Source organism: Leucoraja erinacea, chromosome 19, assembly GCF_028641065.1.
Source record: "Leucoraja erinacea ecotype New England chromosome 19, Leri_hhj_1, whole genome shotgun sequence".
NCBI classification, from domain to species: Eukaryota; Metazoa; Chordata; class Chondrichthyes; order Rajiformes; family Rajidae; genus Leucoraja; species Leucoraja erinaceus.
Genome location: NC_073395.1, coordinates 23070112 through 23095234, shown reverse-complemented (window position 1 = coordinate 23095234; position 25123 = coordinate 23070112). Strand labels below are relative to the sequence as shown.

The following is a 25123-nucleotide window of genomic DNA, read 5'->3' as shown; positions in this document are numbered from 1 at the left end:
GCACAGTCCACTTCCTTTTCCCTTCCACCCCCCCCTTGTTTTTGCTCAGGCGTAAAGCGATTCTGTCTTCCGGATGAGATAATAGATTCATAGAGCACAGAAACAAGCCCTTGTCCGTGCCCACCAGGGTCCCCCAACTTGGGGCGGCACAGTGGTCCAGCAGTAGAGTTGCTGCTTCACAGCGCCAGAGACCAGGTTTTGATCCTGACTATGGTTGCTGTCTGTACGGAGTTTGCATGTTCTCCCTGTGACCCCATCAGTTTTTTCCGGGTGCTCCGGGTTCCTCCCACACTCCAAAGATATATGGGTTTGTAGGTTAATTGGCTTTGGTAAGTTATAAAAATTGTCCCTAGTGTGTAGGATAGTGTTAGTGTGCGGTGTGATCGCTGATCGGCACAGAAGGACCTCTTTTCACGCGATATCTCTAAAGTACAAAAAAAGTACAAAACGCTATATCTCTAAAGTACAAAAAAAGTCAAAGCCCATTAGCCCATGTTTGGCCCATATCCTTCTAAATCTTTCCTATCCATATACCTGTCTAAATGTCTTTTAAATTATGTTATAGTACCTGCCTCAACGACCTCCTCTAGCAGTTCATTCTATATACCCTCCACCATCTGAGTGAAAAGTGCTCCTCAGGTTCCAATTAAATCTTTCCTCTTTCATCATCAACCTTTGTCCTCTGGTCCTTGATTCCCCTACTCTGGGTAAAAGACTGTGCATTTACCCTATCTATTCCTCTTATGATCTTATACACCTCTCCTCATCCTCCTGCACTCCAAGGAATAATGCCATAGCCTACCCAACCTCTCCCTGCAGCACAGTAATTTCTTCCCAGCTTGCTATTGCTCAGGCCCTAGAGGCCTGGAAACATGTTCATAAATAAGATGTTGAACTGAAGCCACTTCTACCTTCCTAGGTGGATGTAGTGTAAGGACTGAGTGAATCAAACCATTATCTGAATGGTGATTTATCGAACACAACATTAGACATGAAAGTTTCCATGATCAGGGCAGGGGAATCTCTCTCCCTCCAAATCCTCCTGGGGAAACATTCAATGATTGCATTTGATTGGATTGAAATCGATTGGAAAGGAAAGATACAGCACGGAAAATGGCCCTTTGGCCAACCGAGTCCGCGCTGACCACCCGTCACCCGTTCATACTAGTTCTATTGACCGCACTCCCTACAGCCAGGGGCAATTTACACAGACCAATTAACCCACACCCGGAAGAAACCCCACGCAGTCACAGGGAAAGCATGCAAACTCCACACAGACAGCATCCGAGGTCAGGATCCAACCCAGGACTCCAGCCCTGTGAGGCAGCAGCTCTACCCGCAGCTCCACCTTGCCACCATATTGATATTGCAGTGTAAATAAGTTCCACATCACTCGTAATTTGCGAATGGCCGTGGATGTGCTTCATCGAGATGATATCTAGCATGCAATCTATCTCCCAAATGTTTAGGGTGACGCAGCGTTAGAGTTGCTGCCTTACAACGCCAGAGACCCGGGTTTGATCCTGACTGCGGGTGCTGTCTGTACGGAGTTTGCATTTTCTCCCCGTGATCGTGTGGGTTTCCTCCGGGTGCTCCGGTTTCCTCCCACACTCCAGATTATGCAGGTTTGTTGGTTAATTGGCTTCTGTAAATTGTCCCTAGTGTGAAGGATAGTGCTGCTGTACGGGGTGATCAGCGGTCGGCACGGACTTGGTGGGCCGAAGGGCCTGTTTCCGTGCTGTATCTCTAAACTACGTTGTGGTGTTGTACATTGTAACAGTGGCCACACGTTGAAGGTACGTGACTGCTGTGCAGCACTTCGGGGCATCCCATTGTGGTAAGGAATACCCCAAAGTTTATTCTTTTTCCTTCCCTTCATTCGTGCCGCTGTGAGTGGCGTGTCTGTCGAGCGCCATCGTTCTAGCACGTGACGACGCAGAAATAGAATCCCAACCTTGTGTCGTGGAGCTGGGATAGCAATTGGCGACAGAAGACACATGAAAAGCCCAATTCAGACCATCTAAATATTTACAGTGGCTGAGCAGAATGCAAGCTCAGTACCCTCTATGCTGCTTGCAACATGATCCTGCCATTCATTTTATATCAGCCTTGTTTGCAACTGATTTTACAGAAAGGACCTTTCTGAATGCAGTCCCTTATAGAAACTCGGAGAAGAGCCTAGAGCCAGCAATGGTTTTGAAACAGTGAGCTGTACTTTCTCAGTTTACCCTAATGTGTTTTTCCATATCAAATCCCCTGGAAACTGACTATATTTCAATTATTTCCTCTCCGTAATCATTTTATTTAAAATATACGGAGTTTGGCAATAGTTGCAACTTACAAGGTACTGCCGAGGCTGGGATCTTGCGTGGAGCACAAAGTGCAGGAGTGTCCGAGGAATGCAGAGGCTAGTTTACAATGAGAAAGGCACAAAGTGCTGGAGTAACCCAGCAGACCAGGCAGTCCTTGTCGGTGTGGCCCTGGAGAGGAACACACGGTGCCTATGGGGACACTGTTGGCTTTCCGTAAACGCTGGTCACCGCGGGGGGAGAGGTCAAGTGAATCGTGGATAAAGATGATAACATTGTAATTTGATGTTTGTAAACTGCTGGGCATTACTGATCTTTCTTGTCATTTGTAACTGTGATTATTTGAATAAACGTTCCTTGTTAAAAAACAAAGCGGGTCATCTCTGGAGAACATGGATACGTGGCGTTACAGGTTGGATAGTGTGTAGTTTGGGCAGCACAGTGGCGCAGCAGTGGATTTGCTGCCTTTCAGCACTAGAGACCCGGGTTCGATCCTGATTAAGGGTGCTGTCTGTACAGATTTTGTACCTTCTCCATTTGACCACGTGGGTTTTCTCTGGGCGCTCCGGTTTCCTCCCGCTTTGGTAAAAAAAGTTAATTATTCCTAGTGTGTAGGACAGTGCTAGTTTACGCGGTGATCGCTGGCTGGCATGGACTTGGTGAGCCGAAGAGTCTGTTTCCGCGATGTAAGTTTAGACTTTAGAGATACAGCGCAGAAACAGGCCCTTCATCAGCCCACCAAGTCCACGTCGACCAGCCATCACCCCATTGCAGTCTAAAGTCTAAAGATTCTACTTGGGGCTGGCACAGAACCAATGGGCCGAATGACCTTGTTTTGGAAACGGTTATTATCGGCAATAGTGAATGCTAAAGCTGTAGACTGCAGTACAGCTAATCTAACATACATGTGATTTTGAGACTCACCACAGCCATTTCCCAGGGTGGGTACTGAAATGACGTCTGCTTTCTGCAAATAAATTTTTAAAAATCATATTAAGGCGAAAGAATTGCACCGATTTATGTTCTCTGGACTAACACCTTCTCTCCTCAGTTAATTGAGTTCAATACGCCACGTACGACAGGTCTAAATAAAAACTGATGGAAAGGAAAACAGAACAACATTAAATAAATATTTCCTTTAATAGGTTTTTTTCCACGTAGAAAAATATGGTCTTCTACAAAAGGAGGCTTTCAAATAGCGTTGAACACATACAAGTCGACAGGAAGGAGGAGTATTTTACATAAACTTACCGACATGACTTTATTTTTTATTTTAACTTTTAATATTCAATCAATTAAAAAATACAGATCACCAAACTGAGTCAGTCCTGACCAGAAACATCACCGATCCGTGTTCTCCAGAGCCTGAGTTACTCCAGCACTTTGTGTCCTTTCGTGTAAACCAGCATCTGCAGTTACTTGTTTCAACCAAATTGAATGATTGATAGACACAGCTTGGAAACATGGCCTTCGTCCCATTGAATCCACGCCGACCATTGATCACCCACACACTAGTTCTATGTTATCCCACTTTCTCATCCACTCCCTACACACTAGGGAGCAATTTACAGAGGTCAATTAACCTACGAAACTGCACGTCTTCGGGATGTGGGAGGAAACTGGAGCAGTGGGTTTCCTCCGGGTGCTCCAGTTCCCTCCCATATCCCAAAGACGTGCAGGTTTGTGGGTTAATTGGTCCTCTGTAAATTGCTCCCTGGCGTGTTGGGAGAACATGCAAACTCCGCACACAGACAGCAGCTGAAGTCAGGGTCGAAGATAGACACAAAAAGCTGGAGTAACTCAGACAGGCAACATCTCTGGAGAGAAGGAATGGGTGACGTTTTGGGTTGCGACCCTTCTTCAGACTGATGTCAGGATCAAACCAGGATCTCTGGTGCAATGAGATAGCAGCTCTACCCGCCGCGCCTCTGAGCCACCCCCAGCGATTTTAACTCCCTCTTGTCTTGTCTTGTCTTGCAGGAATTGAGAATCTGTATGAGAGAGCTCTCCAACTCCGCAAGAACCTGCTCACACTGCCGCACTCCGTCATAGTGGTGATGAGATACCTCTTCTCCTTTCTGAATCAGTGAGTTACCCCACCCCCAGTGGTTGAATGGTACTTTAGAAGTCATTTGTGTACACAGTTCAGTACCGGTGCCACTAAACACAAGCACTTAGATACATCTTAGATAAGCATCTCAGATACAGTCCAAGTGTATAGCAGTGGTACACTGAGACAGTATACACAAGACCCTGTTGTTGTTGAGCGCTTTGCCGTACCGTGCCGCTGCAGGCCGTGTCCGGTCCACGTGTTCGGCCCAATTTTAAAATCAAAGCTAATTTGGTTCCATTATTTACAAAAATATGTGTAAAACAATCAATAACAACATACCCGCCACCATAATACAAATATTGCCGAGTATTCTTATTTCACGCACTCCCCATGGTGCCCATGGATACCACTGGTTCTCTCTCAAGGGACACCCTGGCACGATGTAACCCTGAAAAAGGGGCGGGCAGCGGTTTGGGCGAAGCCCTCTTGCGCCTGGCACTGTGAACCAGCTTGGCCAGGCCCAGGAGCAAACCAACCAGGACATCCTCTGACCTACCCACTCCCCTAGGCACAGGCTGCCCAACGATAAACATGGTGGGACTAAAGTGGTCGGCCTCTTGGAGCGGCGCCCAGTCCAGCCGAGCCCAAGGGCTCTAGCGGCCCTCTCCACCGTCGAGGCACTGCACTGCCTCCCACAGCCGATCTGCTTATTGGCCCTCCGTCCCTCCTCTCTGGACCACGGGGGAACAGGAGGCGGGCTCAGCAGCTTCCCTCTCCAGTCGGGCTCCCGGTTCTGCGGAGGTGAACCAGGCCTAACTTTGGGTATGGCCGCGGCACCTCAGGCTGACCCTCTGCCCCATGGCAACTTGGCACTCGTGCTCACTCAAGATGTCTCTCGGCTGCCTGGAACCTCATGAGCTGCATTGGCTTTTGGTGCCACACTGTGGGGGAGGAAAGCACTGGGGGTGTCAGACCCAAAACACAATGGGTGCATAATGGATAGGAACAGTCTGGAGGCATATGGAGCAAACTCGATGGGACTAGTGTAGAGGGGCATCTTGGACGCATGGGCAGGTTGGGCCGAATGGCCTGTTTCTGTGCTGCAGGTCAAAGAGTGCAATGCACATTTCCGGGGAAGTGGTATGATTGACTGATTGAAATGAAGCATGAAAACAGGCCCTTCGGCCCATTGAGTCCATGCCGACCATCATTCACCCCTTCACACTAGTTCTCCGTTATCCCACTCTCATCCTCTCCCATCACACTGGGGGCAATTTACAGCCAATAAACCTCCAAACCAGTGCGGCTTTGGAATGTGGGAGAAAAGCGGAGCACTCAAAGCTGGTAGAGCTGCGACCTCACACCATCAGAGTCCCAGGTTTGATCCTGACCTCGGGTGCTGTCTGTGTGGAGTGTGCACGTTTTCCCTGTGACCACCTTGGTTTCCTCTGAGTGCTCCAGTTTCCTCCCACATCCCACACACGCGCGGGTTTGTAGGCTAATTGGCCTCTGTGTTGGGAGTGGATGAGAAAGTGGGATAACATATTACTGGTGTAAACGTGTCGGTATGGACTCGGTGGGCCTGTTCCTCCTGAATCCGTGTCCTCTACCGCCCCCCCCCCCCCCCCCCACCGCCCCCCTCTCCCTCCGCGGAACCCTTTGCGTCTCACCCTCCGCTCCCTTGGCAGCCTCTCGCAGTTCAACGATGAGAACATGATGGACCCCTACAACCTGGCCATCTGCTTTGGCCCGACGCTGATGCCCGTCCCCGAGAACCAGGACCAGGTCTCCTGCCAACCCCACGTCAACGAGTTGATTAAGACCATCATCATCCACAACGAGCTCATCTTCCCAGACTCCAAGGACCTGGATGGCCCCGTCTATGAGAAGTGCATGTCTGGTGAAGACTATTGGTGAGTGTGCACTGTTTTAGTTCTGTTGTGGTCTTAGTTTTAGTTTTAGAGATACAGCGTGGAAAAGGTCCTTCTAGCGAGCCCCGCACAATAACCCTCTCCTACACACACCACTAGGGCCAATTTACATTTATACCAAGCCAATTAGCCTACAAATCTGTAGGAGTGTGGGAGGAAACCGGTGCACCCGGAGAAAACCCAGGCAGGTCATGGGGAGAACGCACTGTACAAACTCCGTACAGACAAGCACCTGTAGTCGGGATCGAACCGGGGTCTCTGGCGCTGTGAGGCAGTAGCTCTACCACGGCGCCACCGTGCCACCCTGGTAGGACTGGTCCTATCTATGTTAGAACTAAGAGTGGTTTATTGTCACGTCCCGAAACAGACGAATAAAATTCTTACTTGAAGCACGTTACAGATTACACTAGGTGTGGGGGGGGGGGGGGGGGGTGTTGTAGAGAGTAAAGATGGTTGTCAAAGATTGCAGCAGGAGCTTGATCGGGTTGGACAGGTGGGCTAATACAGAGAAATTGTCCCTAAACATTGAAGTCTTATTTTCCCCCAGAGTATTCCACTGTGCACACAATTCCTGGACGGCTTCCCGGCGGCGGTAGTTGTGTAAAGCATCTGCTAAATGCTGCCGTCTGGTCTGTTGTCATAAGTAGAGCATACCCTCCCCAATTCAAAGCCATGTCAATAAAACTCCGTGACACAAGAAACTGTTTTGAGCGTGTTACTCAACTTGCTTACTTTAAATTAGCAGACACCGAAGGTCACTTGGTCCCCAGAGTCTGTTCTTCCAACTCAAATAAACCAATCTTAAAATATTTTAACTCCATCTTCCACTACCAAGTACTCCTTGCCTGTCAAAACAAGTCCGTCGCAGTTGCACACGTTTCAATTGACGTCCTTCTGCAGCCAGAGCAGGCCAGGACTTTATTCCTCGGAGCGCAGGAGGACGTGGTGATCTTACAGAGGTGTACTAAATCATGTGACGATTAGGTCGAGTAAATGCACAAAATGCTGGAGAAAGTCAGCGGCTCAGGCAACATCGCTCCTCACAGCTATAAGGAGAGGTTGGGCGGGCTAGGACTTTATTCTGTGAAGTGCAGGAGGAGGATGAGGGGTGATCTTACAGAGGTGTACAAAATCATGAGAGGAATAGGTCTGGTAAATGCACAGAGTCTTATGCCCAGAGTCGGGAAATCGAGAACTAAGGGGCATAGGTTTAAGGTGAAGGGGGAAAGATTTAATAGGAAGCTGAGAGGTAACTTTTTCACACAAAGCGTGCTGGGTGTATGGAATGAGCTGCCGGAGTAGGTAGTTGAGGCAACACCAACCAACATGTCCCAACTACACTAGTCCCACCTGCGTGCGTTTGGTCCATATCCATCTAAACCTTTATGATCCATGTACCCTTCTATATATATATTTTTAAAAATATTGTGATAGCACCTGCCTCAATGACCTCCTCCAGCAGCTCATTCCATATACCTACCACCCTTTGTGTCAAAAGGATGCCCTTTTAAATCTTTCCCCAGTTCTACGTTATCCCCTTTTCAATCCACTTCCCCACTAAGTTCTTGAAAGAGCTACAGAGGTATAAAAACTGGGTAGACCTTATCTGGATTCTCAGCTCAGACAGCATCTTACAAAAGGCATGAAACGATGTAATGCCAAAGACCCTTCTTCAGACCCAGTTAAACATGAGGGGCAGGAATCTCTTTGACCTTTAGAGATACACGCTTTGTTGACGTGAGAGGAACAGGACCCTTCAAACCCATCGAGTCACATGCCGGACCATCAATCACCACATTCACACAGTTCTACAGGATTGAACCTGGGTCACATCCACTGAGGCAACACTCCCCAGTGTGTCAACTGAAGAAGAGCTTAAGACACAAGGAGGAAAAATCAAGCACAGGTAGACAAAAAAAGGTCTGGAGAAACTCAGCGGGTTTGGGAGACCCCTGCATCTAGGAGCAAGGTATGTATTGAAATGTAACACAATTATGGGTCGAGTCCCTTCTTCATACCCATACAGTGACAACACACACTGGGGGAGGTTGATTTGGACACAGTGCAATTGACCCACACCACCCGGTAAGTCTTTGTTGACGTTTGAATTCTCCAGCGTTAGGTAACTACATAACTCCTCCCTCTCCCCCTACTTATCCCATATACCCTCTCCTACCCCCTCTCCCCTGTGCCCCGCCTGGAATCCTATCTATTTCTCCCCAACTCTTACCCTTCCACCTAAATTCCTTCCTCCAACTTCACAATTCCAACTCTTAAGACTTCAAAGATAGGAATTTGGAAACAGGAGTTTAGCCCAAGAGTCCAGAGCTGATGGAGTTTTGGGAGCCCACGAACTTTAGCTAGGATGGATGTATTGACAATTTAACAAGCTATTATTATCCATCCTGTCCCACAGTGGGAGTCCATACAGTGACCACGGGACATTGGAGGAGGTTGATCTGGACACATGTGTCGAGACCCACACCAGTGAAGATGGTAAGTGTCTTTTGTTGAACTTTGAATTCTCCAGCGTTAGGTAACTACATAACTCCTCCCTCTCCCCCTTCTTATCCCATATACCCTTAGTGATGGGGGGTGGGATTAGTCTGGGAGCTGCCATATAGTCAGTAGCACCAAATGAACACCTTCTGTGTCGTGTTTAGCCATCAATTAGGAGTGAGGTTCTGGAACTACAGGTAGGCCCGACTGGGTAAGAATGAACATTGTGTAGGAAGGAACTCAGCGGGTCAGGCGGCATCTTTGGATAGAAGGAAAGGGTGATGTTTCGGTTCGAGACCCTTCTTCAGACCGAGAGCCTGGGGAGTGGGAAATGAGAGATATGGACGGGTAAGGTGTGAAAACAAAAGATTAAAAGGGGACAAAGATTAAGGAAAATGTAGAATAGATCATTGTTAGCTAGGGCAAGGTGACAATAATGATGTTTCAGTCACTTTTTTTTTTAACCAAAACTGGCTTTTTCCTTTAGTATGATTTCTTGAGCTGAATTAAAATTCCCAGCGTCAGTGCTGGGATGCTAGCAGGTATCTGCAGATTGTACAGGCCTGTTTCTGGATTACAAAACCTGCAACGTAACCACTGTACAAATCCTGCAGTCACCATGGTGATTTATAATTGCTTGAGGCAGTATTAAGACTCGCGGCTTGCACCTTTTTTAATATCCTGGCGCTGGTTGTGTCTGAAGTAATATCCTGAATATAAATGCGGAAGTGTTGTGCTGTGGTGGTGTGAACTAAATAGACTCCAACGCAACCTCCGACATAATCAAAGACCTTTCATTCCTTCTTCTCCTGCTCAAGTTGGGCAGAAGATAAGGAAGCTTGAAACTGCGCACCACCAGACTTAGGAACAGCTTCTTCTCCTCTCTCATTGTGTTCCAGATCCTCACCACTCTCTGTGTAAAAACTTGCCCCACGAATCTCCATTAAGCTTTCCCACTCTCAACCTATAGTGTTAGATATTTCCACCCTGAGGAACAAGGTTGTGACTGTCTACCCTATCTATGCCTAGTCATACAGTACAGAAATAAGCCCTTCGGCCCAACTTCCCCATGCCGACCAACATGTCCCATCTACACTAGTCCCACCTGCCTGTACTTGCCCCATATTAGTCAGAGGGTGGTGAATCTGGAATTCTGTGCCACAGAAGGCTGTGGAGGCAAAGTCATAGATAGATTCTTGATTAGTACAGGTGTCAGTTATGGGGAGAAGGCAGGAGAATGGGGTTAGGAGGGAGTGATAGATCAGCCATGATTGAATAGCGGAGTAGACTTGATGGGCCGAATTACCTTATTCTACTCCCTTCACTTGTGATCTCATGATTATGATTATATCTCTCTAAACCTGTCCGATCCATGTACCAGTCCAAATGTATTTTAAACATTGTGATAGTACTTGCCTCAACTACGTCCTCTGGCAGCTTGTTCTATAAACCCACCGCCCTTTGTGTAAAAAAAAAAACTTTGTCCCTCAGGTTCCTATTAAATCTTTCCATCCCTCACCTCAAACCTATGTCCTCTGGTTCTTGTTTCCCATACTTTTTTTTCCCCAAGAATAAATTTTATTCAGAATAATAAAAAATATATACACTTCTGACATTCTCACAGCTAAACATACATTCATTAGTGTTATATTTGGTAGGGTTGATAAAACCATCATTATACATTAGACTTTAGATTAGATGAAAAGTTATACTTTATAATTTACGAACTTATTTCCAATGACGTATTATTAGTAATTCATTCCACTCCTCTTTCTTTTTTGACATTTGTATTTTTTTTCTCTCTCTCTTATTTACTATATATTTAAAAAAAACTAGAAGCAGAATCAATCCACAATTGAAAATTTTAATAATGTATGATTGATATACATGAAAAGTTCTTACTATAATATGTAATTATATTTTACCATAATATGTTTGCTTCTAATAAAAATATTTAAAAAAAACAAAAGAATTAGACTTTAGAGATGTGGAAACAGGCCCACTGAGACCACGTCGACTAGCGATCACCCCGTACACCAGCACTATCCTACACACTAGGGGCAATTTGCTGATGGCTACTAACCTACAGACCTGTACGTATTTGGAGTGTGGGAAGAAACCGAGCACCCGGAGAAAATCCACTTGGTCACAAGAAGAACGTACAAACTCCGCACAGACAGCACCCATAATCAGGCACCCTTGCCACTGATGTGGGCCCCTGGGGTGCTATCCCTTCTCTCGTTTGAGGGGCGTCTCCACCAGACTCTGCCCCTCAATGTCCAGCAGCGGAAGGACCCTAGACTGTGGTCCTCCCCCACCGAGCTTCAGTGCGTCCCTCAGCACGTACTCCTGCAGTCTGGAGTGGGCCAGTCGGCAACATTCTGATTCCTCGCAGAAGGCTGATGGAAGGTGGAAGGGAAAGCTGCATTGATCCTAGTGACCTCTGCCGCTGCATTTGTTCTGCTGACCCTGAGCGGTGATGGATGGGTCTGCCTCCATCCTATGGGAAGACGGCCAGATTGTAAAGCAATCTGCTCTTAATGGCCCCTGCCTCTCTCCTTGTCATCTGCTGCACATTCATTGATTGTGCAACACACACGCTCTCATCTAAGGAGCGGCACGGTGGCGCAGCAGTAGAGTTCCTGCTTTACTGTGCCAGCAACAAGGGTTCAATACTGACCACGAGTGTTGTCTGCACCGAGTTTGTACGTTCTCCCTGTGACCACGTGGGTTTTCGCCGGGTGTGCTGGTTTCCTCCCACACTCCAAAGACGTACAGGTTTGTAGGTTAATTGACTTGGTACAATTGTAAATTGTCCCTAGTGTGTAGGATAGTGGTGGTGCATGGGTATCGCTGGTGGGCACCGCCTCAGTGGGCCGAAGGGCCTGTTTCCACGATGTATCTCTAAACTAAACTGCTGCTGAACTGGCAGCCTTTTATACAGTAGCTGCTTTAAAATGCAGGAATTCCTAGTTCGTTACCCCTCCCTCCCATTGACGATACATTTGTCGACATGAAATTGCGTCGTTGAAAGGTTAGGGCGGTCCCACGCTGTCAGTTAGTTTGCATCAGACCCAGAACAGCTCCAACCAAGACCACAAGAAATTGCAGTAAGTTGTGGACTCAGCCCAGACCATCACACAAACCTACCTCCCTTCCATTAACTCTCTACACTTCACGCTACCTCGGCAAGGCCACCAGCACAATCAAGGACCAGTCTCACCCCGGCCTACTCCCTCTTCTTCCCTCTCCCATCAGGCAAGAAGTGTGAAAACGCACATCTCCAGATTCGGGGACCATTTCTTGTTATCAGGCAACTGAACCATCCTTTCACCCACTAGAGAGTAGACCTGACCTCCCATCTACCTCATTGGAAACCCTCAAACTATCTTTACTGGACTTGATCTTGCACTAAATGTTATTCCCTCTATCCTGTATCTGTACAGTGTGGATGGCTCGATTGTAATCATGTATAGTCTTGACGCTGATTGGATAGCACACAACAAGAAAGCTTTTCACTGTACCTCATTACACATGACGATAATAAACTGCAATAACCACTTCCCACCTGTTCCATCCATAATACGCTTAGACATAAGGTTCTCTGTCCCGCCCACTCCCCTGATCTCAGTCTGAAGAAGGGTCTCAACCCGAACCGTCACCCATTCCTTCTCTCCAGAGATGCTGTCTGTCCCGCTGAGTTACTCCAGCATTTTGTGTCTACCTTTGATTTAAACAAGCATCTGCAGTTCTTTCCTCGACATAAGGAACTGCAGATGCTGGTTTATTAAAATAGACACAAAGTGCTGGAGTAACGCAGCGTGCCAGAGAACACTGATAAGCTAATACTAACACTTTGGGGGAATTTCAGACTTGAAGGATACAAGATGGTGCCTAAAACCTGGCGACTGTTGTGTAGGGACTTGGTGTGGTCACATTATGATTGTGCCTAATGTATCTGAACAGCATGCAAAAAAATAATTTCACTATACATGGGTCCATGTGGCAATAAAGTCTCCCTCACGCTCTCCCTCTCTCCCACGCGGTCTCTCCTCCTTGCTCTCAATCTCTCTCTACCTCTCTCATTCTCTCTTCCTCACTCACTCTTTCTCTCCCTCTCTCCTCTGTGCTCACACTCTCTCCTGGCACTCTCTCTTTCTCACTCCCTCAATCACTTTCTCATTCTCTCTCTCCCTTCTTTTCTCTTTTTTCCATCAATCTGTCAATCTCTTCCTTGCTTACTCTCTCTCCCCTTTGTTCACTCCTTGTCTCCCCCCTCACTCTTTCTTTCTCTCTCCCTCAGTCTCTCTCTCTCTGCCTCCCTTTCACAAATGACCTCCAACTGGTCTGGAGAAGGTACTTGATCCGAAACGTTGCCCTATTCCTTCACTCCAGAGATGCTGCCTCACCCGCTGAGGTTCTCCAGCATTTTTATCTACGTCCAACTGGCAAATGTGCAAGACTTCCTTTAGCCTGGAGACACAATGAATTGCAGATGCTGAAATCTTGCTTAGAACGCAGAGTGCTGGAGTAACTCGGGGAGTCAGGCAGCATCTCGATGGATGTGGGTGATTCTCCAGAGATGCTGCCTGACCCGCTGAGTTACTCCAGCACTGTGTGTCCCTCTTTGCGTTTTCCTGCCATTTAAAAAACATGCCCTGAGGTCCCCCTGCTGGCTCGATGCAGAACTACCGCATGTCGTCTTAAGCCAAACCCCAAGGACTCGAAACCCTGTCCCTGTAGTGGCCCTCATCTACAAGGGTCGGTGATGGTGTTCACGGATAGCCTGCATGGGCCGGTAGGGTGGGATGGTCTGGGCTTGTCCTACTCCTGATCCCTGCTGAAACCTACTGCATGCAGATGACTGGGTGGGAGAGGGGGGACACAACATCCACAGCTGTGCCACTGTGCCCCCCTGGTTGGTTCACCGCAGTATTTACTAGTGGCGCTTACCCCGGGAGGAAACTATGTAGGAAGGAACTGCAGATGCTGGTTTAAACCGAAGATAGACATAAAACGCTGGAGTAACTCAGCGGAACAGGCAGCATCTCAGGAGAGAAGGAATGGGTGACATTTTGTGTCATCCTTCTGAAACCAAACTTCTGAAGAAGGGTCTCGACCCGAAAAGTCACCCTTCCCTTCTCTCCAGAGATGCTGCCTGTCCCGCTGAGTTACTCCAGTGTTTTATGTCTACCTCCAGGAGGAAGCTACACACCTGGTGGATTCCCCATTGCCGGCTGCGTGAGGGCAGAGTCTACATCATGTCCTTTTTTATCTCTTTCAGAAGGTGAACCCATCGAAGCAATAGCCAAGTTCGACTACGCAGGAAGATCAGCGCGAGAGTTGTCGTTTAAGAAAGGGGCTTCTCTGCTGCTGTATCACAGAGCATCTGAGGACTGGTGGGAGGGGAGGCACATAATGGAGTCGACGGCCTTGTACCCCATCAGTACATAGTCGTGCAAGACATGTAAGTGATGTCCTTAATCCTAATTCTACACAATCTCTCACGTTTCAGCCTTGAATTTACCTGGTGATCTGGGGTTTACTTGGTGATCTTTGATGTTGGGGGTTATGGGGAGAAGGCAGGAGAATTAGGTTGAGAGGGAAAAATTAGATCAGCCGTGATTGAATGGTAGAGTGGACTTTATGGGCCTAATCTGCTGCTGAATTTATCTGAATCCATAGCTCTTTGGGGTAGAGAGTTCTAAAGATTCATAAATCTCTGGGAGAAGTTATTCTTTACTTTAGAGATACGGCGTGGAAAAAGGCCCTTCAGCCCACGGAGTCCGCCCCGACCACTAGCACTATCCTACACACTAGGGACAATTTACAATTTTACAAATCCAACTAACCTACAAATCTGCACGTCTTTGGAGTGTGGGAGGAAACCGGAGCACCCAGAGAAAAACCCACGGGGTCACAGGGAGAACACGCAAACTCCATTCAGACAGCACCTATAGTCAGGATTGAACCCAGGTCTGTGGCACTGTGAGGCAGCAACTCTACCGCTAGCGCCATTGTGCTGCCCTATTCCTCATCATCTCACTCTCAAGTGGCTCATCCTGATCCTGATTCCAAACCCATGGTTGGTATTAGTTTCTTATTATCACGAGATATTATCCAGGAAAATCTAATTATATCTGCTTCTATAGCTTCCTCTGCCAGCTCATTCTAGATATAGACGGTTCTCTGAGTGAAGAAGTTGCCCCTAAGGACCCTGTTAAATGTCTCCCCCCCCCCCCCCCCCCCCCCCCCCCCCTCATCTTAACCCTATGCGATGTAATTTTAGAATCCTCTGTGCTGGAGAAAGTTCTGTGAGCTCTGTCTGTAGAGGGAAATTGTCAGACAATATTTTGGGTCAGGAAACTAGCTTCAGACTCACGGTCCTGAACCAAAATGTCTGAATATTCCCTCTACGGGTGCTGCCTGACCTGTTCCTTCAGCAGTTTTGTTTTCGTTTAGTTTACTATTATCACGGGTACTACTGAGCTGAAAAGCTTTTTTGCAACGTGCTATCCAGTCAGCCAAAAGACTTAACGTGATTATGTGGGCAGCACAGCATAGTGCCAGAAACCCGGTTTTGATCCTGACCTCGAGTGCTGTCTGTGTGGAGTTTGCATGTTCTCCCTATGACCGCCTGGGCTTTATTCCGGGTGCTCCGGTTTCCTCCCACATTCCGAAGACGTGCAGGTTTGTAGGTGAAATTACCCCTAGTGTGCAGGATAGAATGAATGTATGAGTGATCGCTGGTCGGAATGGACTCGGTGGGCCAAAGGACCTGTTTCCATGCTGAAGATAGTGCTGGAGTAACTCAGTGGGTCAGACGGCATCTCTGGGGTGAAAGGATGGATGACTTTTCGGGTCGGGACCCTTCTTCCCGAACCGAAACGTCCCCCATCCTTTATTTCCACAGAGTTACTCCAGCACTGTGTTTATCTTTGTTATAAACCAGCATCTGCAGTTTCGTGATCTGCACCTACACTGTTTCCACGCCATATCACTAAACTAAACTATGATTACATTCACAGTGTCCAGATAAAGGGAATAAAGTTTAGTGCAAGATAATGTCCAGTAAAGACCTATTAAAGACAGACCGAGGGTTTCAATGAGGTGGATGGTTGGTTAGGACCACACACAAGTTAGTGACAGTTGTACGAGTTCACTTTATCTTCTAAAACCAGAGGGCATAGTTTCAGAATAAGATCGTGGCCATTTAAAAGGTGAGGAGATATTTATTTTGTCTGCAGGCAAAGAATCTTCAGAATTCTCTACACTCTGAAAGGATGAATGTTTGAATATGTTCAAAGCTGGGATACTTGAGAGTGTGGGGATTAGGCAGGTCAAATTAAATTTAGAGGACATTTAAAGAATCAGGCAGTGCGCTTTGATTCCCATTTCTTTAAAGCTAAGTTTATATTTGGAGTATTGTGTGCAGTTCATGGTGGCCCCATTATGGGAAGGATTTTGAAGGCTTTAGAAAGGGTGCAGAGGAGGTTTACTGGATTGATGTTTGGTTTAGAGGGTTTCAGCTGCAGGGAGAGGTTGGACAGACTTGGATTATTTTCTCTGGAACGCAGGAGGCTGAGGGGAGACCTACTAGAAGTGTATAGTACTATGAGAGGCATAGATAGGGTGGACAGTCAGAACCTTTTTTCCCCCAGGCTAGAAATATTAAATCCTTGAGGGCATATCTTTAAGGTGAGAGGGGCAAAGTTTAAAGGAAATGAATGTGAGGCAAGTTTTTTTTAACATAAACTTGGGTGCCTGGAACATGCTGGCGGGGTTAGTGGAGGAGGCAGATATGATAGTGGCATTTAAGAGATGTTTGGGTAAGCAAATGGATATGGAGGGAATGCTGGGATATGGATTATGTGCAGGCAGATGAGGGGTGGTCTTGGCAACATGATCACCACAGACATTGTGGGCCGAAGGGCCTGTGCTGTACTGTTCTATGTTTAATGTTTTATTTTTTACAGTCAGAGGCTAGTCTCCACATTGGTGCATGTGGGGGCTTCCTCTGTGTGATTTGGTCACTGCATTCACTACCACATGAACTGCCGATGTCACAATATTGAATTCACTTTGAGCAGTGAAGTGCCTTGGCTTTGGTAAGATATTAAACTGAGCTAAAAGTAAATGCAATATTGCTTCTTGCTCCTTACTGTTCTTCCCCGATGGTTAAAGTGGAAAAGCAGCATTGGTTTTGTATATAGAAGGGAACATGTGATCTCAGCAATCCCTCCCTTCCCCTCTCTCTCCCCCTCCCTAGACGTCCCACCAGTTCCACTGTTTGCATCCTTGTATCCCTCTTGTTATCACACCTTCCCCACCCAACAATGGGCCATTGTGGGCTCCAACCTTCCTGAAGTCATCTGTTGCTGGCCCTGATTTGTTTTGACCTTTCCTCGCCTCCAGTTTCGTAACCCCCCCTCTTCCACCTGTAATTTCTGTCTGAAGAAGGGAACAATTTGTTTTTTTTTCCACAAGGAACTGCAGATGCTGGTTTAAATCAAAGATGGACACAAAAAGCTGGAGTAACAGCGGGATAGGCAGAATCTCTGGAGAGAAAGAATGGGTGATCTTTTGGGTCGAGATTCTTCTTCAGACTGATATCAGCGGAGTGGGAGGTACATAGATTAGGAAGTGAAAAGATAAGGAAGTGTAAGGTGTGAAAACAGGACAAAGGGAATGGAGTTCAAGGAAAATGTAGAATATATCATTGTTAGTTGGGGGAAGGTGACACCAAAGCAAACAGATACAATGTAGTTGGAGAATTAGACTGGTCGGAGAATTAGGAAGGTGGGGGGGGTGGAGAGAGAGGGAAAGCAAGGGTTATGAAGTTGGAGAAGTCAATGTTTGTACCTCTGGGGTGTAAGCTGCCCAAGTGAAATATGAGGTGCTCCAATTTGCACTGGGCCTCACTCTGACAGTGGAGGAGGCCCAGGACAGAAAGGTCAGTGTGGTAATGGGAGGGGGAGTTAAAGCATTTAGCAACCGAGAGATCAGGTAGGTTTAGGCGGACTGAGCGTAGTTTTTGTTTATTAAGTTTAGTGTAGTTAAATAAATTAAACTAAACTGCTTATAGTCACAGTCAAACAGTGTGTAAACAGGCCCTTCGGCCCAACTTACCCACACTGACCAACATGTCCCATCTACACTAATCCCACTGGCTTGCATTTGGCCCATGTCCTGTCATGTACCTGTCTAAATGTTTATTAAATATTGTGATAATCCCAGCCTCAACTACCTCCTCCAGCAGCTCGTTCCATTCACCCACCGCTCTTTGTGTGAAAAAGTTACCCCTCCGGTTCCTATCAAATTGTTACCCCCCCCACCCCCCCCCCCCCCCCCCCCATCCCCCTCATCTTAAACCTGTGTTCTCAATTCCCCTACTCTGGGCAAGCGTTTACCCAATCTATTCCTCTCATGATTTTGTACACCTCCATAAGATCATCCTCCTGCGCTCCAAGGGATAGAGTCCTAGCCTACACAACCTCTCCCTGTAGCTCAGGCCCACGAGACCTGGTAACATCTTCATACATCTTCTCTGCACCCTTTCCAGCTTGTACCTAACCACATAACCAATGCTGCTTTTCATTTTAACCATTGGGGGAGAACAGTAAGGAGCAAGTATTGCACTGACTTTTAGCTCAATTTCTTATTGATTTGTTAACAAGTGGATGGTCACGGCAGCTTTGACATGTTTAATGTCAGCCGCACATGGGCTCAGTAATGTATAAAGGTGTCGGCGTTTTGCCCATGACTTGTGCCCTTGGGAAAATCTCTTGGCCGTGCTTTCTTCCAGGGACGACACCTTCTCTGACACGCTGAGCCAGAAAGCCAACAGCGAGGCCAGTAGTGGGGCGGCAACGGAAGACAAGTTGTCCATGAAGAACGACGTCACCTCTCCCATTGATCGCTGCATTCCCGATGTTTACACAGCAAGGTCTGAACCTGTCCCAACACCGGCTCACCCGCTCGCTTCATTGGTTCTTTCATCAGGACCTTTCCACTGTTGTATCCAGAGATTAAAGCAATTACCCACTGGCACAGTGATAGTGCAAGAGTCATACAGCATGGAAACAAGTCCTGCGGCTCAACTTGCCCACACCAACCAACATGCCCCATCTACACTAGTCCCACCTGCCTACGTTTGGCCCATATCCCTCTAAACCTGTCCTAACCATGTACCTGCCTAAATGTTTCTTAAACATTGCGATAGTACCAGCCTCAACTACCTCTTCTGACAGCACGTTCTGTACACCCACCACCATTTGTGTGAAAAATTTCACTCGGATTCCAATTAAATTTTACTTAACTTAACAACCTAACTTTGTGAAGTAAACAAAGTGTATTTAACCTGGGCAACACAGTGGTGCAGCTGGTAGTGCTGCTGCTTTGCAGTGCCTGAGACCCGGGTTCAATCCTGATATCAGGTATTTTCTGTACGGAGTTTGCATGTTCCCCCTGTGACTGCGTGGGTTTTCTCCAGGTTCTCCGTTTTCCTGCAATGACGTGCAGTTTTGTAGGTTAGTTGGCTTCTATAAATTGTCCTTTCTGTGTAGGATAGAACTAGTGTACGGGGTGATTGTTGGTCAGTACGGTCTCGGTGGGTGAAGGGCCTGTGTCCACTCTATATCTAAAACTAAATATTTCGCAAGGATCATTCCACTGTTGTGTTCATGGATGGAAACAATTTAAATTACCCACTGAAAGACACAGAGTGCTGGAGAAACTCAGCAGGTCAGCCAGCATCCCTGGAGAACATGGATAGGTCTGAAGAAGGGTCCCGACCCGAAACGCCACCTATCCATGGTCTCCAATGATGCTGCCGGACACACTGAGTTACTCCAGCACTTTGTGTCTTTCCTTGGTAAATAAGCACCTGCAGTTTCTTGTTTCTACTTCTTAAATCACCCACTGGTACAGTTGTATTGGTAAACAAACTTTATTTAACCTGGGTGGCCCAGTGGCACAGCTGGTAAAGCTGCTGCCTTACAGCACCAGAGACCTGGGTTTAATACTGATCTCGGGTGCTGTCTGTGTGGAGTTTGCATGCTCTACCTGGGCTCTGCAACTCAACTCCACTAAACTATACTAAACTCAACCCAACCATACTAATCTATGCTAAACTCAATTGTTCTAAACTACACTAAACTCAATTGCACTAACCTCAACTACTCTAAACCACACTACACTACACTCAACTACACTATGTAAATAGCTTGTTCTAAGCTTCCCCCCCAGTCTAGTTTCAGTCAAAAATCACTGAGTCAAGCACTTGCGCATCTAAACTTTATTTTGACAAAACACAATTACAGTTCCCACTACTATACGTAACCACCGCGGGTTCGATCCTCGTATCTGCCTGGCCAAGCCCTCTTAGCCTCGCTCAAGCAGAGACACTCCAGAAGGTCACTCAGTCCCAAGCGCTCTCCCAGAAGATCGACACAGGACCTCGTGGGAGCGATCTTTTATAGGTCCCCGAACCTTGAGGGGCCGAACCACATGGGGGTGGTTTCTTTACAGTCCAATAACAGATATCGATTAACACAGGTAGACAAAAAATGTGGAGAAACTCAGCAGGTGAGGCAGCATCAATGGAGCAAAGGAAATAGGCAATGTTTCGGGTCGAGACCCTTCTTCAAACAGATATGAGGGTGGGGAGGGGGGGGGGGGGGGGGGGGCGGGAAGAAGAAAGGAAGAGGTGGGGACTGGGCTGAGGGAGAGCTGCGAAGGGGAGGAGAAAGTAGGGACTACCTGAAATTAGAGGTCAATGTTCGTACCGCTGGGGTGCAAATATGAGGTGCTGCTCCTCCAATAACACACAGTATATGATAGACATTTCCCTAACCCAATAATATAGTGACTAATGCAATGTTATCAAACAGTGCTTCCAAAAGGAAACAAACCTCGCAACATGTGCCTTGATATGCAAGAAAACCAGACAAGACTCAACACTTAATCCAATCAACATCTAGCAAAGTAAAGCTTTGCAACATTATATACAATGTGCATGTCTGGTTTGCATTCATCCAATCCGTTCCATGCGATTTGCACCTAATTGTTAGGACCTGCAGATGTTTCCATTCTCTTCCTGCAGCTCTTATCTAGGCTCTAGACAAACTGGCACCATTTTGCAGCTTGTCCTATTTCTGCGGAAAGCACATTTAAATTGACCAAATGGCCTAACAGCCCAGAAGCCTTTACTCAATTTTAGTGTCCTGGCCTCTCCAATTTGTCCAGAATTAACAACTACACTCAACTACACTACTCTCAGCTACCCTCAACTGAACTTAACTACACTAAACTCAACTATATTAAACTGCACTAAAACAGGGCTGCCAACATTGGGTGAGAGTTGGGAGTGAGAAATTGCGAGAGACCAAGCCCGAGGGAGCATAGCGATAGGGGGGGGGGGGGGGGGGGGGGGGGGGGGGAGGGTTTGGATTGGAGTGTTGGATTTTGAGTGTTTTTTGAACCCCAACGGGAGGACACCCCCCCCACCCCCCCCCCCCCCCCCCCCCCATTGGAATTGTGCAATATGGTGCATTCTGCAGCGAGTCTTTTAACTTACACTTGAATACAATATATATGCTTTAAATTGGATTGGAGCGTTTTTGAAAGGGGGGAGGCTGTGCGATCACTGACCACTAGCCTTGGGGGTACCCGGTGAGGGAGTGGAGCAACCGAGTGGGGAGAGGGTGTGGAAGAAGGATGTCCCCCCTCCAAGGGTAGGAACTTTTTGAAATTTGATGTATTAAAATCATGTTTTAGTGCACTGTAGAAGTATGATTTCAATGTTTTTTGTATGAAGTATTTTTAAGAGGTAACTTTTTATCCCACACAAAGGGTGGTGGGTGTATGGAACAAGCTGCCAGAGGAGGCAGTTGAGGCAGGGACCATCCCAACATTTAAGAAAAAGTTGGACTGATACATGGATAGGACCGGTTTGGAGGTATGGACCAAAAGCAGGTGGCGTAGCTGGGACATGTTGGTGGGTGTGGGCAAGTTGCGCCAAAGGGCCTGTTTTCACACTGTATCACTCTATGACTACATTATACCTCCACCATGCACGAATGATTCAAAATCAAGTGATCGAGTTTCATTGCCATATACTCAAGCATAGAAACATAGAAAATAGGTGCAGGAATAGGCCATCGGCCGTTCGAGCCAGCACCGCCATTCAATATGATCATGGCTATTCATCTAAAATCAGTACCTCTTTCCTGTTTTTTCCCCATATCCCTTCATGTTGTTATCCCCAAGAATTAAATGTAACTCTCTCTTGAAAACATCCAGTGAATTGGCCTGCACTGCCTTCTGTGGCAGAGAATTCCACAGATACACAACTCTCTGCGTGAAGAAAGTTTGTTCTCATCTCAGTCCTAACTGCCCCCCCCCCCTTTATTCTTAAACTGTGGCCCATGGTTCTGAACACCCCCAACATCGGGAACATTTTTCCTGCAGTTACAATAAGTGAAAATCTAGCAGGCAAGCAGGATGCTTTCTCCAACTACCCCCATTTGAAGTCCACAATCTTCCACCGTTTCTACCCAGTGCTTGGTACTTACTTCCAACAGCCACTGGTTGTCCTCCAGGATGCACTCTCTCTCCTCTCAACCCCCCTCTCTCCCCTCCCCTCCATCTCTCTTTCCCTCTCTCTCTCTCCTCTCTGTCTCTCCTCTCACCCCTCTCTCTCTCACTCTATCGCTCTCTCTCTCTCTCTCTCTCTCTCTCTCTCTCCCCCCCCCTCTCTCCCCTCTCTCTCTCCCCCCCCTTCCCTCTCTCCTCTCCTCTCCCATCTCTCCCCCCCCTCTCTCTCTTTACCCTCTCTCCCTCCCACCTCACTCTCCCCCGTCCCACCTCACTCACCCCCCTCTCTCTCTCCCCACTGTCGCCCTGTCTCTCCCCTCTCTCTCTCTCCACCTCGCTTTGACAGTCTGTCCCTTCGGCACAGAGACTCTCGCGGCAGCGGCGCATCCGAATGCCCGGGACACTCGCACTGTCCGGAGTGCTCCATGGCCAAAGCTTTCCACATTCCACATTCAAAATGTGGAAAGTGGGAGCAATTTGGCTTAACTGGTAATTTTAAGCCCATTCAGATCTGTATAGAGTCAGTTATGCAGCAACATGTACATGGCTGGCACAATTTGTCCATGATGATTAAGTTGGCATTCTGCGTGCCCAGGGACTGGCTGCCGTTCCCAGATCAGCTCGCGTCTGCCAGATCAGGCGTCCCAGGGACTGGCTGCCGTTCCCAGATCAGCTCGCGTCCCAGGGACTGGCTGCAGTTCTCAGGTCGGCTCACCTGCCCCGACCCCGCAAAAACGAATTGAAAAAAAACCCCGCAGTTTTTCGGGTTATGGGCCGAAAACCCGTATATTGCATATTGGGAACAGTTTGCAAAAGATCTAAACACACTACTGAGGACTCCTCGTATTAATACTTAATTAATAATCCATGTCCGTCACTCACAGCCGCCAACTGACGCGCTTCCCCGGACCGCACAGATCCCTGGCACGCGGCGCTAAGGGACAAATTGCGCAGGGACTGAACTCAGCGTGAGAACTCGGTCGTGAGCGTGAGGGCGTGAGAAATTGCTCCAGGGAGTGAGTCTTACGCCGAAAGCGTGAGAGTTGGCAGCTCTGACTAAAATCAACTCAACTGCACTAAACTCACCTATTCTTTTAAAAAAAAAAAATTTATTAGAAATAAGTACAATACAGTGGTACCTTTTTACAGGTGCCAAAAATATGCTAACATAATACATTCTCTGTACAACTTAATTTTTAATTTTTTTTTAAAGAGAGAAATAAGAAAGAAAGAGATAGTAAAGAATAGAGAAAAGTGTAGTGTGTGTAAATAAAAAATAAAAAGAGATAGTGAGGAAAAGAAATAAGCACAAAGGAGATTATCAAATAGACGCAAGGAGATGAGTTTTTATATTGTTGATCATCTTTCACCCAGACCTGAAACATTTAATTTTTACGATAGTTGCACCACATGAATCCAAGAAATCAATAAATGGAGACCAACTCGTTAAGTCTCATTTCTTCCAGGTGTGCTGTGTCCAACATATTACTAATCCACATTTTACTCCTCACCTATTCTAAACTACAATAAACTCAACTCCATTCAACTGAACTCAACAATGTTCAACTCAACTACACTACACTAAACTACCGTACACGTAACTCAACTACAGTAAACTACACTGAACCCAACTACACTACACTAAACTCCACTCAACTACACGCAATTCAACTACACTAAACTAACCTACACTAAACCAAACTCAACTCTACTCAACTAATCTGCATTCAGCTTAATGAGTCAAGTGCTCTGGTCCACTTGTGCACGGGAACACTGTGACAGGAATGTCTGACATTGTTCTTTTATCTCTCTGGTCCAGGCAGAAGAAGCGGTCGGAGCTGCCTGCCAGCCGCCGGCCGTTGCGAGCAAGCGAAGGGCATTGCACGGTGCACCCGATGCACGGCTTAGTAAGTAGCTCAGGGGAGAGTGGCCCTCCGATCACACCGTCCCATGCCACCGCCCGCCTTTTCCTGCAGAGCCGCAGCGTTACAGTTGACAGCCCAGAGCGCCGCCTTCGAGGGGGTCTCCCCAACATTAGCCGCCACGAGGGTGTCAGAAAGATTGAGAGCCCGCCAATCCGAAGGTCTACGTCCTCGGGTCAATACTCCAGCTTCAGTGAGCATAAACCTCTGGACCCCAAGGCAATCGCTCAGGTCCGTGCATGCATGGCTTTATTCTTTCTTCTCCTCTGACCATCTCCACCACTCACTGCAACCTTTCCTGTACCTTTGCTGTTCTAAACCATCCTTGCGTTCAAATGTGACCTGATTCATCTGTTCTATGTATTTCAGTCACTGAATGGTGCTTTACGGAGTTGAGGTATTGACAGGTTGGACATGCAGAGAGTCTATTTGGCCCATCAAGTTTGTGGTGGCTGTTATCAGTCCCGTTTGCCTGCTCTTACCCCAATCAATCTCTGACACAATGGGTTTTTGAAGGCAATGATTGACTCTGTTTGCTCTCTAACTAAATCTGAATCCTAAATTTAGTTTAGTTCAGTTGAGAGATACAGCAGGGAAACAGGCCCTTCGGCCCAACGAGTTCATGCCTACTATTGATCACCAGTTCGCGCTAGCCCTATGTGATCCCACTTTCACATCCACTCCCTATAGACTAGGGGCAATTTACAGAGGGCCAATTAACCTACAAACCAGCAAGTCTTTGGAGGGCCTGTCCCACTGTAGGAGCTAATTCAAGAGTTCTCCCGAGTTTCCCCTGATTCGAACTCAGAGAAT

The 25123-nt window shown here is 47.2% G+C and overlaps 1 protein-coding gene across 1 annotated transcript in view; it reads left to right on the top strand.

Annotated features, from left to right (window-relative positions):
* The window catches only part of LOC129706383 (SLIT-ROBO Rho GTPase-activating protein 1-like), a 150128-nt gene that overhangs the window by 123068 nt on the left and 1937 nt on the right, over positions 1–25123 (top strand). Inside the window, 7 exon segments of the mRNA XM_055650661.1 lie at positions 4290–4395; positions 6051–6275; positions 8710–8789; positions 14077–14204; positions 14207–14259; positions 18598–18738; positions 24208–24541. Of these exon segments, the coding sequence (XP_055506636.1) occupies positions 4290–4395; positions 6051–6275; positions 8710–8789; positions 14077–14204; positions 14207–14259; positions 18598–18738; positions 24208–24541 (1067 nt within the window).